Raw genomic sequence first — 12,382 nt, 5'->3', positions numbered from 1 at the left:
TCTAGTTCTTGCCTGCGCTTCCAAGCAGAGAAAAAATGGTTTGGCGCATATGATGTGTAGTTACTGATGCGCCATGAAACAGACATGAACACACAGGTGAAGTTCGAGCCTTTTATTCGCGGAGTAGCTCTGTAGTGCGCCCGTAACCAACGTTCTGACAGACACAGCGGGACAAATGAACAAAACCAACAGTATAAGATGTCCGCACAGTGCAGAATAGACCGTCGGTCCTTGCCATATTTTTACATAAACTTCTATTAAAAAAAAATTAACCAACGGAGGCGACGAGAACTGGCCGATTGCAAGCGCGGTGTTAGCCTTGCCAGAGATTATAACTTGTCGAAGTACTGATCCAGGTCTGGCAGAGAGTCCTTGAGTCCCTTGCGCTTGCGGGTCTCCATGACAACGTTGTAGGGGCGGGACTTGCCGTCCAGTGGGTCGCCGGGCAGAATCTGCCAATGGTCGAACACACACTGCGGGAAGGCCTGGCCTCCAGTGTTGGAACGCAGGTCAGCTGTGAAACCTGCAAAAATAAATAAATAGTGCAACCCTTAGGGTGTTGCTTACATTTCAGGCTGAAGTGTATACCCCTACAAACTACATTGGCTGTGATGAGTAGTTAAAAGCTCAATGCTTTAAATGAGTTGCACTATAGTCGAAATCACAAAGTACATACCAAACGACTCGTTGACGGGCAGGTAGGCCTTGACCACGAACATGGGTGTTCCGGCAACCTGGGATTCCTCAAAGACGTGACCTCTGCGTCGGTTGAGTACTCCATAGATACCACCCACAGCATTCTCAGGGCATTGAATCTCCACCAGATACACAGGCTCCATAAGCCTAGGCGATGCAGTCAACATGCAGGCATAGAGGCATCGTCGAGCTGTTGGGATGATCTGGCCACCTCCACGGTGGATGGCGTCAGCATGCAGGGTAACATCATGGATGTCGAACCGCACACCACGCATGTTTTCTTCACATAGGACCGACTCCTTAGTGGCCCACTGGAAACCAGCCACAACAGAGTCCTTGATTTCATTCAAGTACTGCACACCCTTGGTGACGTCCACAAGAAGGTTGGGGCCAGTGCCTTCAGGTCCAAAGGCCCAAATCTTACGGGCCTCAGTGGCATCCCATTCATACTTGTCAGAAAGGTAACGAGCACGAATCTTGAAATCATCACGAGGGTTCACTTGACCCTGTAAGGAAAGAAAGGCAACAGCAGTCAAGTTTCAAGCACATTAAAGCAATCTGACAGTCATGGCGAATCAGAAGTCAACACTACCAGCTCACGACAACTGAACTGGGAAGCAAGCAACGTGCTGCCCAAGACATTGATAAGAATGCCACGTAAAAAAAATCCCAAGCAGTTGTCTTTGAAGCTAATGGGACGACACTGCTGATGTAGTCCAAATAGCATTCAGAGAGGAGCTCAGCAATACCTACCAATAAAAATTTAGCTTGCTGAAGACGTACCGATGTATACTGTACCCTTCCCATGCAGGCGCAATGGCCGCGAGGGCACTCACACGTCAATGCGCGTGCGCAGGAGGGGTCTGGCAACCTGGTATACGTCTATGTCGGTACATCTCCAGCAAGCTAAATCTCTACTATGTCCTGGACTTTCAAAACATTCAAAGACCTCTTTTCCTCATTAGTTCCTGGAAGTTCCTTCAGCAACACACCAAAACAATTACATATAAATTTGGTTTGACTGGATTCAAGTGTACCCCACCATCCTCGCAACTTCCAAGTGTTGGCTGTCAATAAATAAAATAGTTATTTTGTGAGGTCCTTTGAGGATGGGACCTGTCCAGTTCATTCCCAAGGGGGTTAATGAGGGACAGGCACCGAAGGCATAGGACCTAACCAGTCATTTGTTGTCCCCCTGTTTGCATTCGCAACTTCTCACAAAAGAAGTGCGCCAAGACAGAGGCGTTACTTATGGCTAACACACACACACACACGTAACATGGCATATATCTTAAAAGCCCACATTTTGCCTAAAACAATCGAAGGATAATCAAGTGAATATTGCAACAATGCACATGCCTTGTCAATGTCCTCAGGCAGGCCATCTGGCAGTGGGCAGGCCTTCATGAAGAGACGGTTGTGCTTGTTGGGAGATTTGGACAGACACATGATGCTAGACTCGTCCTGGACAGACTCCCTGTAGGAGACAACAGGGTCAGTCTTCTTGAGTGGGATACCCGCATGGTCTTCCTCCAAGTCCTTGAGACAGATCTCCAAGTGCAGCTCCCCTGCACCAGCCACAATATGCTCTCCAGACTCCTCAATGATGCACTGCACCATGGGATCAGACTTGGCGAGGCGCTTCAGACCCTCCACCAGCTTGGGCAAGTCCGAAGCATTCTGTGGCTCCACTGCCACACGCACCACAGGGCTCACAGAGAACTTCATCACACGCATGTTGTGTGCATCCTTGAAGGTACTAATGGTGCCCGTCTTGACCAGGAACTGGTCAACACCGACCAGACCACAGATGTTGCCACATGGCACATCCTCGATGGGCTCCACGTAACGGCCCATCATCAGCACAGTCCTGAATGAGGAAGGGTTTGAAAAAGGGAAGTGAAATATGAGAGGAGATTTCCTAAACACAATATTGCATGCCTTTAGCAGCAAGAACAAGTAATAATGTTCGTAGACTGGTCAAATTTTGCAAAAAGCTCCCACTGTGGTTCCTAGTTCACGCACATGTAGGCTGCTCGCATTAATTAGGAATAGCTTGATCTGTGGCTTTAATATCTCATTATTACAGTCGAACCTCGTTATAATGAACACGGTTACAGCGAATTATCGGATATAACGAAGTAAAACAAAGTTTGGTTGGCTGTGCTTTATTTTTATGGGAGTTCTATCTGTATAACGAAATGAAAAACTGAAAATTTTGACACTAAATCGGTTATCGTATTCACACAACTCAAAATCCGCAAAGAAGAAGAAAAAAAAAAAAAAAAAAAAACATTTTCACAACGCTAAATTTCGGTTTTATCAATCGCCTCCACCTAAAATGTGTTTGAATCACCCGCGCTTTCGCACGCCACGCCATCTAGGGACCGCGAATGAATCTAGCATCAACGGCTGCCTGGCATGTGACCGGCACGTGATCGAACCACCGCCCGCGTGCCCCTGCCCCTACTTTTTGCCGACCCGTGCATGTGCTCACTTTCCTACAGTCGTCTTGCAGCATGGCGGCACCGAAACGCAAAGCAGTTTCTCTTGAGACAAAGAAAAATATTCAGGGCGGTCGACAGCGGTGAAGCGGAAAATTTCGAAGAGACGACATGGCGCCAACTGGCGGTTCCGAATGTTACGTTAGAGGACTTTATTGCTGCCGATGTGTGGCGCCCGAATTGACCGACCAAGAAATTGTCGATCAGCTGCTTCCTACAGATGATGTTATGAGCAGCAATGAGAGTGAAGAAGGCGAAGCGCGAGCTCTCAGCAGCACCGAGGCCGCCGATATGGAGAGGAAATTGAGAAGGTACCTTGAGAACCTACCTGTGGCCAAATCAGCTGACATTGGGAAAGCGCTGCACAGTGTCGATTTCGTTGAGAAATTTATTCTATCGAATAGTGTGAAGTGCTGCCAAATGAAGATTACGTCGCTTTTTAAATAAATCAGTTCTGCATGGCCTAAATCCCGATTTGTGTGCTCATTTTTGCTTGGCAGTGCAAAATGAAAGGTAAGGTTTTGCGTGCTTATACCACGCGTTAAAGAAAAAAAAAAAATGCTTTTTTTTTTTAGCTCTGTGCTTTCCATTTTAGGGTAGCCTTAACTTGGGTTTATGAACAGAATTTTTTTTTTGCAGGAATTGTGTGTACTTTTACAACGAATATCGGATATAACGAACAAATTTCCGCGCAAAATGAGACTTCATTATAACGAGGTTTGGCTGTATTAGCTACCAGTTGTAGGCAACCACTTAATACGGATATGAAACCTCACTTTCTTGATGCTGCATGTACCTGCAGTGTAAGAGGCATGGAAGGTTGATTGGTATCACCCTCCCACCTCAAACGGTCAACCCAAGTTGGTAGCTCACACCCACAGAATCAGTGCGTAAGGAGCAGGGCTTTTAATGCTGTTGTTGGCCTTCACTGTTTTCTTTAGCTCCAATGACTTGTTGGGCCTTTAGAGGATGGGACCTGCCTAATTCGCTCCCAAGGGGGCTAGACGAGAGACAGGCACCGAAGGCTTTAGACCCAGAATACAATGTTCCTCTGTTTGCATTCGCAACTTCTCTTTGGAATGAGAAGCGCGCCAAGACAGAGGGTGCGCATGAAAAACCTCTAGCCTTTACAATGCTTGCAGCTATGGCCAATTTCTGCACAGCCATTTCAGTCTGACAAGCAAACAATTCCAGTCCACACTTTACATGATACTTCACAGAACTCTGCAACACAAAGCCAAGAGCTATAGAAGCCAGAAAGCCTCTTAGCATGCGCTGCCATGCTCCAGTAGCAGCTGGAGACCCCAGGCTCACCTCTGGATGGCCTTTTCAGCCAGATCCTCCTTCTTGCCTGGCGTGTAGTTGGGGCCCATAATGCGTACCTTCTGGCCGGAGGACACAATGCCAGAGAAGACTCGCCCAAAGGCATAGAAGCGGCCCTTGTCAGAGGTTGGCACCATCTTGGACACGTACATCATCAGAGGTCCTTCTGGGTCGCATGCCTTCACAGCCACAGCAGCCTCATCGTCCTGGGGACCCTCGTACAGGATCTCCATTCGGTAGCGCTGAGCAGTCACAGGTGATGGCAGGTGGATAGTGATCATCTCAAAGAGAGCATCTCCAGCTGGCAGCCATGTCCGCATCACCACCTTCAGCAAGTTCTTGCCTGCACAGAAGCAAACAGCATAAACTTGTCATTAAAAAACAAGATTATTAAAAGCTTCTGAGCATACCGTACAGGAACCAAAAATTCAACAAAATAAACCCTCCATCAGACAACAATTAAAAACTGAATACACATGTTAATGCCAAGCAAAAGTTCAAATCACTCAACGTAGTGGTCGGTGAAATGATGGTTTGGTTTACAAGGTGTAGCGTCCCAAAGAGACTGACAATGAGAAACCAAAGTACAGACCTCTGGATATTTCGGCCATCTAGGGTTCTTTAACCCTTCTAGGGCTTTTGCCATAAATTTAAGGCAGCGGTTTTCCGTCCCACAAGGTTTTTGTCGTACCGGTACAGTTTCAATTCTCTGCTTAAAATTTTGCGTCCTAATGACGATGCATGCTCACTGGGAGGTGCTGCTACCTCCTAGGACGACTTACAAGAAGCGTAAATTGATTGCACTGCCTTTTTGCAAAGATGAACAGAAGTGATCAAAGGAGGCGTGCAAAACTTGATTTTTATCTGTGTGGCCACTCTCGTGCAGGGGCCACAGAAACCGATTTCCATCTTTATTGGGGCTGCTGTTAGCTTGTTTATCATAGACGCTCATGAGGTATCCCTGCTCTCCTTGTTTACTGGGTTTCCTAGGGTTCTTGAGTTTGCAGTGTTGGGCAAGGTTGACTCCAAAATACAGTTCCCAATATTTTTCTACAACATTTCCTTGACTTTACTGACATTGAACTTTAAAATCTGGATTTTTCAAAAAAATTCGACCCTCCAAGGGGTAAAGTGCACCAATATTGCACAGCACACTGGCGCCTTGCTTTTCACTTGTATCAAAAAGCAGCTGCCACGCCAATTGGTGTGCTGAATGTTCTAGTCCGGCCAGCATCATACTGTTTACTGCTAAGGGTGTGCAAATTATTCCAACATTGCATAAATTCAATATACAAATCTCGCGGTGAACAGAACGTTCGTGCTACCCTAAATATCCATAGCTCAAAAACAAGTTGCATGGAAACAACCATTACTGCTTGCTACGTTGGCATCATGCTGCATGATTAACGACAATCACTTGCAATGCTAGTGATGTGTGGGTTATGTAGTAGTGCATTTTGGATAATCCACAATTTTCCACATCATATACAATGCATTCTGGCCAAGGTATTCGACAAAATCATATCACAGGTATGTTGCTGCAGTTCCCAAACAGTACTTGATCAGTTTTGCCACACTGTTTCTGTCATAGGCGTTCGACAAATATAGATATATTATCCATACTCACTGGTCAAATGCGTGCATCAACCTAGCAGTAATATAACCACACCACTTCTACCCAGTAACCCCCACCCCACCCTGAGTCCGGCAGGCAACACTATCAACTGAAAAGCCATGTTGTAAGAATGAATTCCTTTACAGTGATGGGAAGAATGCTTTGGGGTATTTTTTTCTCACTCACACTAAACTTTAGAAACGAGGTCGCAGCAATGCATTCACCTTCCTTCTCCTTGTCGTCACCCTTGAGCACGATGTTGAGCTTCTCCAGGAGGCGGGCAGTCTCTTCCTTCTTGTAGTTCATGATTGAATCGAAAATCTTGTATATAGGGTCCAGGATGAACATGGTGAAAGCCCGTTTGTAGTCTGCATCAGGCTTCTTAGCCCATTTCTTGGTCTTGGGGTTATAGAAGTTCTCACCCCACAGACGACCCATCAGCTTGTCCACATCAATCTTGAACTTTTCTGCATAGATCTCTGCAAACTGCTTAAGTGTGAAGGCCCAGCCGTGCAGCCCTGAGCCGAAGCCCACATTGCCCTTCGATGGCTCCACCTGCCAAAGGATTAGAAAAACGTCAAATTTATCTTAAATTATAGGACTGCAAGGCATTAGTAGACACAAATAACCACGCGAAACTCGCCTATGTAAAGTAAATAACTTGTAATTGAATTCTTTCTGCTATACAGTTTCAGTAGCCAAACAATGGATGTGAGGGCACGAGTACGAGGACCGCGTAAAATCTCAACTACAGGGCAGTGCATGATAGAAAGTCTTGCAAAACTTGTGCGCCTGCGTTTTGAATGAATCTGCTGCCAGAATTACTATTCTTCCTCTATGTGTTATGAAAGTTCCCCCTACTATTCCCTACTATTATTCCGCGAGAGTCCACACACACTAAACCAAATAATGCATGCACGAGAAATTTTCTCCATATGCCATTCAGGTTAAATGGCCACAGTGAAATATTACAATGATTTAGCGCCTAGTTTACACGGCATGACATTCCAAAGTGACTTGGGCTACGAGAGATACCATAGTGGAGGAATCCAGATATCACATAGTACACGGGTAGCTAGCTTTTTCATTGAAATCAAGAAGTGGCCAGGTTTTGAGCCTGCACCCTCGAGTTCACCCATAGAGCGCCCATTGTTTTCAAGCATTTTTTTTTTCATGTTGCTTTTGTGTCACGACCTTAATATTAATATTGCATCCATACTAAATAGATTTAATCAGCGATGCTATATATATATATATTATTTTATTAATTGCAATTTGTAAAGTGAAGATTCAGTAAATGTTTTGCAATCAAGTTCGCAGTTTCTTGTGTATAAGAAACATAGTGACTACAATAAAAATAGCATCACCTGTTAGAATACATCTCGCACCCCAGCCATACACCTCATGGTTGCTTTTGATAAAGTGAAGCTACCAATATGCCTCACAAGAAATAGGCTAAAGATATATTTTCCAAATGTCGTACCTCGATATAATCTTGCGATGAAAATCTGATTACATATTTACAACCAACAGGAAAACCTGAAAATTACTACGATGTTTCATTCAGCATTTCACAGAAAAAATAACGGTTTAAGACTCATATCCTTTTAAGTACTCGCTCTCAGCCAGGAAAGCTATTAATAATGCCATAACTTCCACTGCATACACTGAACGACTCAGCAGCATGCAAATGCTGCAAATACGTGGCCACACACCTTGATGTCACCCATAGGGCCACTCTCATCCCCGTAGGTGGCAATGATGACATTAGTGTTCTCAACAGTCCGCTGGAAAGTCTGGTACAAATCTTCAGGTTGCAACTGCAGTGTAAGCAGTGCAAGGTCCATCTTGTTCATGAAGAGGACAGGCTTGATCCGTTCAGCAATGGCTTGCCGAAGCACTGTTTCTGTCTGGACGCAGACACCTGTTAAGTGAAAAGTGAACTGCACTCATCAAAATGTCTGCTTGAGCAGGGAACCAAAAAATTCTTTAGCGAAGCCTGGCCTCAATGGCTCTGGACACAGGCAAGTGACCTAAACTTCGGGCCAACCCCATACCCAATTGTTCATATATGAACAATATCTTTGTACAAGCTACCAAGCTCCTCCAAATCCCATGCGCTGGATCATACCTCATGCCCCAGAGGGTAGTTTGAGAAAAACTTTCAGATTCAGCATCAGGCGCACAGTAACCTGAAAGGTCAACTAGTGGCCAAACATGAGCAGTTTATTTCCGCTTACAGTTTAACAGGTATGCACGATCGCTACATGTCTCAGAGTTAACAAAGGTCAGTAGGGTTTACACAACATATGCTAATGCAACTGTCACTGGGAGCAGACTCGTTCAGTTTTTGTTGACCACAACATGATATCCGTACCAAACTTCAGGCTACCATGAACTTCCTTGTTTTCAACCCTACACGTGGTATGAACTGGTACTCATATGGCACCCAATCACGATGCTGGCCCGCCATACATAGGAGACGAACTCCTGCAAGTCCTGCTCCGAAAGTGTTTTCTAGTGTTCAGCTAGGCTCACGTGCCACATTCGTACGGTCTGCCAGAATCTGCATGCACCGGAAGTTGGGCCTGTAATTGTTGTACACTACAGGTGCATGAAAATGTGTCGTAAACGTTCTTTAAATGCCAGGGTATATGAGCTTGTTGGCGCTGCTCAAGTCTATGCATACCATCTGTTTGATACAAGCTGTTTGTGAAAACATATGCTTGGTGATGGATTCTGCAGCAACCAAAGCATAATAATTGGGACAAGTATTGGAAATAATGACAAAGTGAAAGGCTTAAGTTCATGGGTCTCTAACATCCTGCCGGCTGAAGCCGTTGGAGAAGAGCTCCTTGAGCAGATTTTACAACCTTGATTGCAAGCCACCTTGCGACTTCCACCAATACTCTTGCAGCAAAAAAATTCTATTAGGAGAATGGGTATGTCACATTCGCAGCAACCAGTGGGAACTGGTTCCTCTTGTTACTGAAGGACTTTCTATCCAGGAGCACTTGAGAAGCGGGAGAAAACCTCGTAATCTTCAACAGTGGACTACAATAGTAGTAGACGTAGAATTCAAAGTAATATCTGAAAGAGATCAGTTAGGGATACTACATACCACTGACGCAGTCGACGACGACAAGAGCGCCATCTGTGACACGAAGAGCTGCAGTCACTTCTGAGGAGAAGTCCACGTGCCCCGGAGAGTCGATCAAGTTAATAAGGAAACCCTTCTCATTCTTCTCACGCTGGTTGTCCTCCTTAATGAAGACCAGATCCTTGTCAGCCAACTCAAAGTACATCGACACCGCTCTAAAAAGAGGAAAAGCAACACAGGCAGACATGTCAAAGCTCTAGTGCCACAATGGCACCAAGAAAGCTCTGCCTTTAAGGGTACAATGTGATAGCCTATAAGGCCCCACTTTAACCAGATCCTATAAATGTGCATAGATTAAGGTGGGTTCAGACGAGACGGTCCGCGCGCGTCACACTACCTGTGCCCCACGTGACACCGACATTGCTGCTCTGAACGACAGAGAGCCGATTGAATATTTTAAGTGCCTTTTTCAGTCCGCGCAGACCAAGATTGTTTTTGCTTTTTTTTTCTTTATCGTTGCTATTCAGTTCGAGCGGAGTATTGTTTCCTCCTGTCGCTGCAGTGCATTTTTGTGTGTGTGTGTGCTTTGGATGTGCCAGAGTTGTAGCTTTACTTGGTTTCTAGTGCTTATTATGGGTGAAGTAGCAAAAAAACTGCTCAGTGATGAAGCAACAGTCAAGTTTTTAGCGCTCGTAGAGCGAGAGCTGCCCACAGATATGAAATATTGAAGACTCAATAAATGAATGTTATTTTGCGGAAGCTTCCTCGTCGTCCTCTCACATTTTAAGTGGAACAGCCAGAGCAGAGAGATCATGTTTTCGCTCGGCATCCATGTTGAAACTCACGGTAGAAAGGTTTTCGGCAGCGCGCGAACAGTGCTAGGGAGGAGGGTACACGCGGTTGGTCCGCTGGCATTGTGTGTATGCTCGACAGCCGGATCGACATGCGGCACCAAATCTGCACTACGGTCCTTTCGTATGAACCCACCTAAAGTGCTTAACTCTGCATCCAAGTGCACCGGAAGGTAGGCACTTTTTGTAGATCTCCACCTCAAATGAGCAACCGAAGTTGAAAGCTCCCCCAAAACTTTCTCCTACCGTATTCTCGCATCAAGTCGCACAAGCCATTCAAGGATCTGTGCTCAGCCATGCCATACTGCAATTTTTTGCCCACAATGCAGACGCTGAATTTTCTGAGCAACGAGTCCATTATAGCATTAAAAGCATTAACACATAACAAAACATGCAGGCCACCCTAAACTCACGCCCAGCAAAGCCTAGTGTTTACACCCTGCATTACAACCAGTTTTCATTATATTACATTACAATGCTGACTGAACTGCAAGTTTGCGTACGACCACTTACGTAGATTTGATGGTGATACAGCGTTCCTGCTCGTCTTTGCGTGTGTCTGTGAATCGCATCTCGCCGGCCTTGGCTGCAGCAATGATGCCAGCCTTTGACACAAGCGAGTCCGTCAGTGTTGACTTGCCATGGTCTACGTGGGCTATAACAGACATATTCCGAATATTCTTTTTCTTGTTCATGAGCCCACGGATCTCGTCCACCGTGAAGTTCACCTGCAAAACACCAGTCAAGTTTTAAGCACAAACCCAGTTGCATCTCAAGGATATTATGGTTCACTGGCATCCTTGAGCTCAGAATTTGCAAAATTGGAAAACCTAGCATCAGGACGGTTGGCTGAAGCAACCTTTCTCCTCTGTCATTTCAATGTCAACATGGGCATGGCAATACACGTGCCATATGCTTGGCCGTGGAAAGGGCGATCGTGCTAGCTTAACACTGGTACACAAAACTTCACAAATAAACATGTATGTATGTTTTTAACATGTGAATATGACTAAAAAATAAAAGCATGCAAGGCATACTTCGCCTGAGCGTGCCACTTTCACAACTTGCCAGACATGACACTCAAATATCTTATACATATTCATTTCGATATTTCAAGGTCTTAATGCTCAACTTACCACCTCCAACGGTTTCCTGCCAGCGGAGCCACAACGTACAATAGAAGGCAGTCTTAACGGTAACCACCATAGTAAAACCACCGCTACGAAACCGAGGGTATCCGAAACAAAAAGATTGCCAAACGCCGCAATATGCTACACAACTGCTGACAGGCAAAAGAGAAGACTCGCGTGAGCAAGGAAGCCATTATTTGCGTTAATAGCCACGCGACCACCGTAAGCTGACAGACACCACCGGACTCAGCGCGTTTTTTCTGCTATCACGGTCAAGATTACAATGGCAAGATCAGCAGCACGCCACGTGTCGGCGGCAGTTAGCTAAAAACGCGACCTACATTCTGAACACACCTTCGCAAAAGCTTATTACCTTCAACACGAGATCACCTTTGATCTCAAACTACACAGTTCCCTGCGCAGGATTAAACCATTTAATGTCTCTCAAACGTTGCATTTCGACAAATTTTCATTGATTACAAAAACACGCATCTCGGATGTACAGTACAACTGGGCAGGGAGTTTTGTTCCGAGACAAATCGCAAGATGTACGCATGCAGTTGCAATAACTGCACTACGGCTCATCAGATACTGCTCGAAAAAAAAAAAAAAAAAACAAAAGCAGCATCATCACGACAATACCGCTGTCATCGCCCGAGGCACTAACACATTCGAGTGACATCCGTGTCCGCACATCAGCTGAACGTCACATCTGTTCCTGCTTCCGGCAGTTAAAACTGCTGGAGCTAAAAACCTGCGCAGCGATGCGCTATAATACATTTAACACGAGCTCTCGTCAACGACAAAAATCATGAAAGAGCAAGTCCATCTGCCTTTTGCCAGAGACATAATGCCGGCCAGATCAGTCTAGAAGCTGTGCATAGTAAGGAACACTGAAATAATCGCAAAGTCTGTAAAGGTAATTCACTACTTTTCAAGTTCACGCAGGTGTTAGGAATGAGGATTGACAGAGATTGAACAATGATGTCACATACCATCTTGAATTTTTAAAGTTTTCTTCCGATGGATAGAACTTCGGTCGTACCACTATGGCGGATACGAGGGAAAAGGATCTGCGGTAGCGCTGGTGGCGAGGTTAACTTTTATGTGGCCAGCATGAGGCCAGGCATTCGCCACATAAAAAAAAAAAACGTTACATTTTT

General features: G+C 45.4%; 1 protein-coding gene and 1 non-coding gene across 2 annotated transcripts; both read right to left on the bottom strand.

Annotated features, from left to right (window-relative positions):
- Positions 1–97: 97 nt before the first annotated feature.
- On the bottom strand, positions 98–12,349 carry eEF2 (eukaryotic translation elongation factor 2). Its single transcript, XM_084593271.1, has 9 exons — positions 12,215–12,349; positions 10,603–10,817; positions 9,260–9,453; positions 7,854–8,062; positions 6,363–6,693; positions 4,515–4,866; positions 2,056–2,566; positions 677–1,202; positions 98–523 (listed from the first exon to the last, which is right to left on the bottom strand). Exons 1-9 carry the CDS (start codon positions 12,215–12,217, stop codon positions 330–332), a joined length of 2,535 nt encoding a protein of 844 aa, XP_084449397.1. The 5' UTR covers positions 12,218–12,349; the 3' UTR covers positions 98–329.
- On the bottom strand, positions 1,786–1,941 carry LOC146197973 (small nucleolar RNA SNORA57). The gene has a single exon (XR_014705389.1). It is a non-coding gene; the product is annotated as a small nucleolar RNA SNORA57 (small nucleolar RNA).
- Positions 12,350–12,382: the final 33 nt, after the last annotated feature.

Source organism: Amblyomma maculatum, chromosome 2 (genome assembly GCF_055883805.1).
Source record: "Amblyomma maculatum isolate TAMU_Amacu chromosome 2, ASM5588380v1, whole genome shotgun sequence".
Lineage (NCBI taxonomy): Eukaryota > Metazoa > Arthropoda > Arachnida > Ixodida > Ixodidae > Amblyomma > Amblyomma maculatum.
Note: the sequence above shows the minus strand (reverse complement) of the source record. Positions and strands in the feature narration are given on the sequence as shown.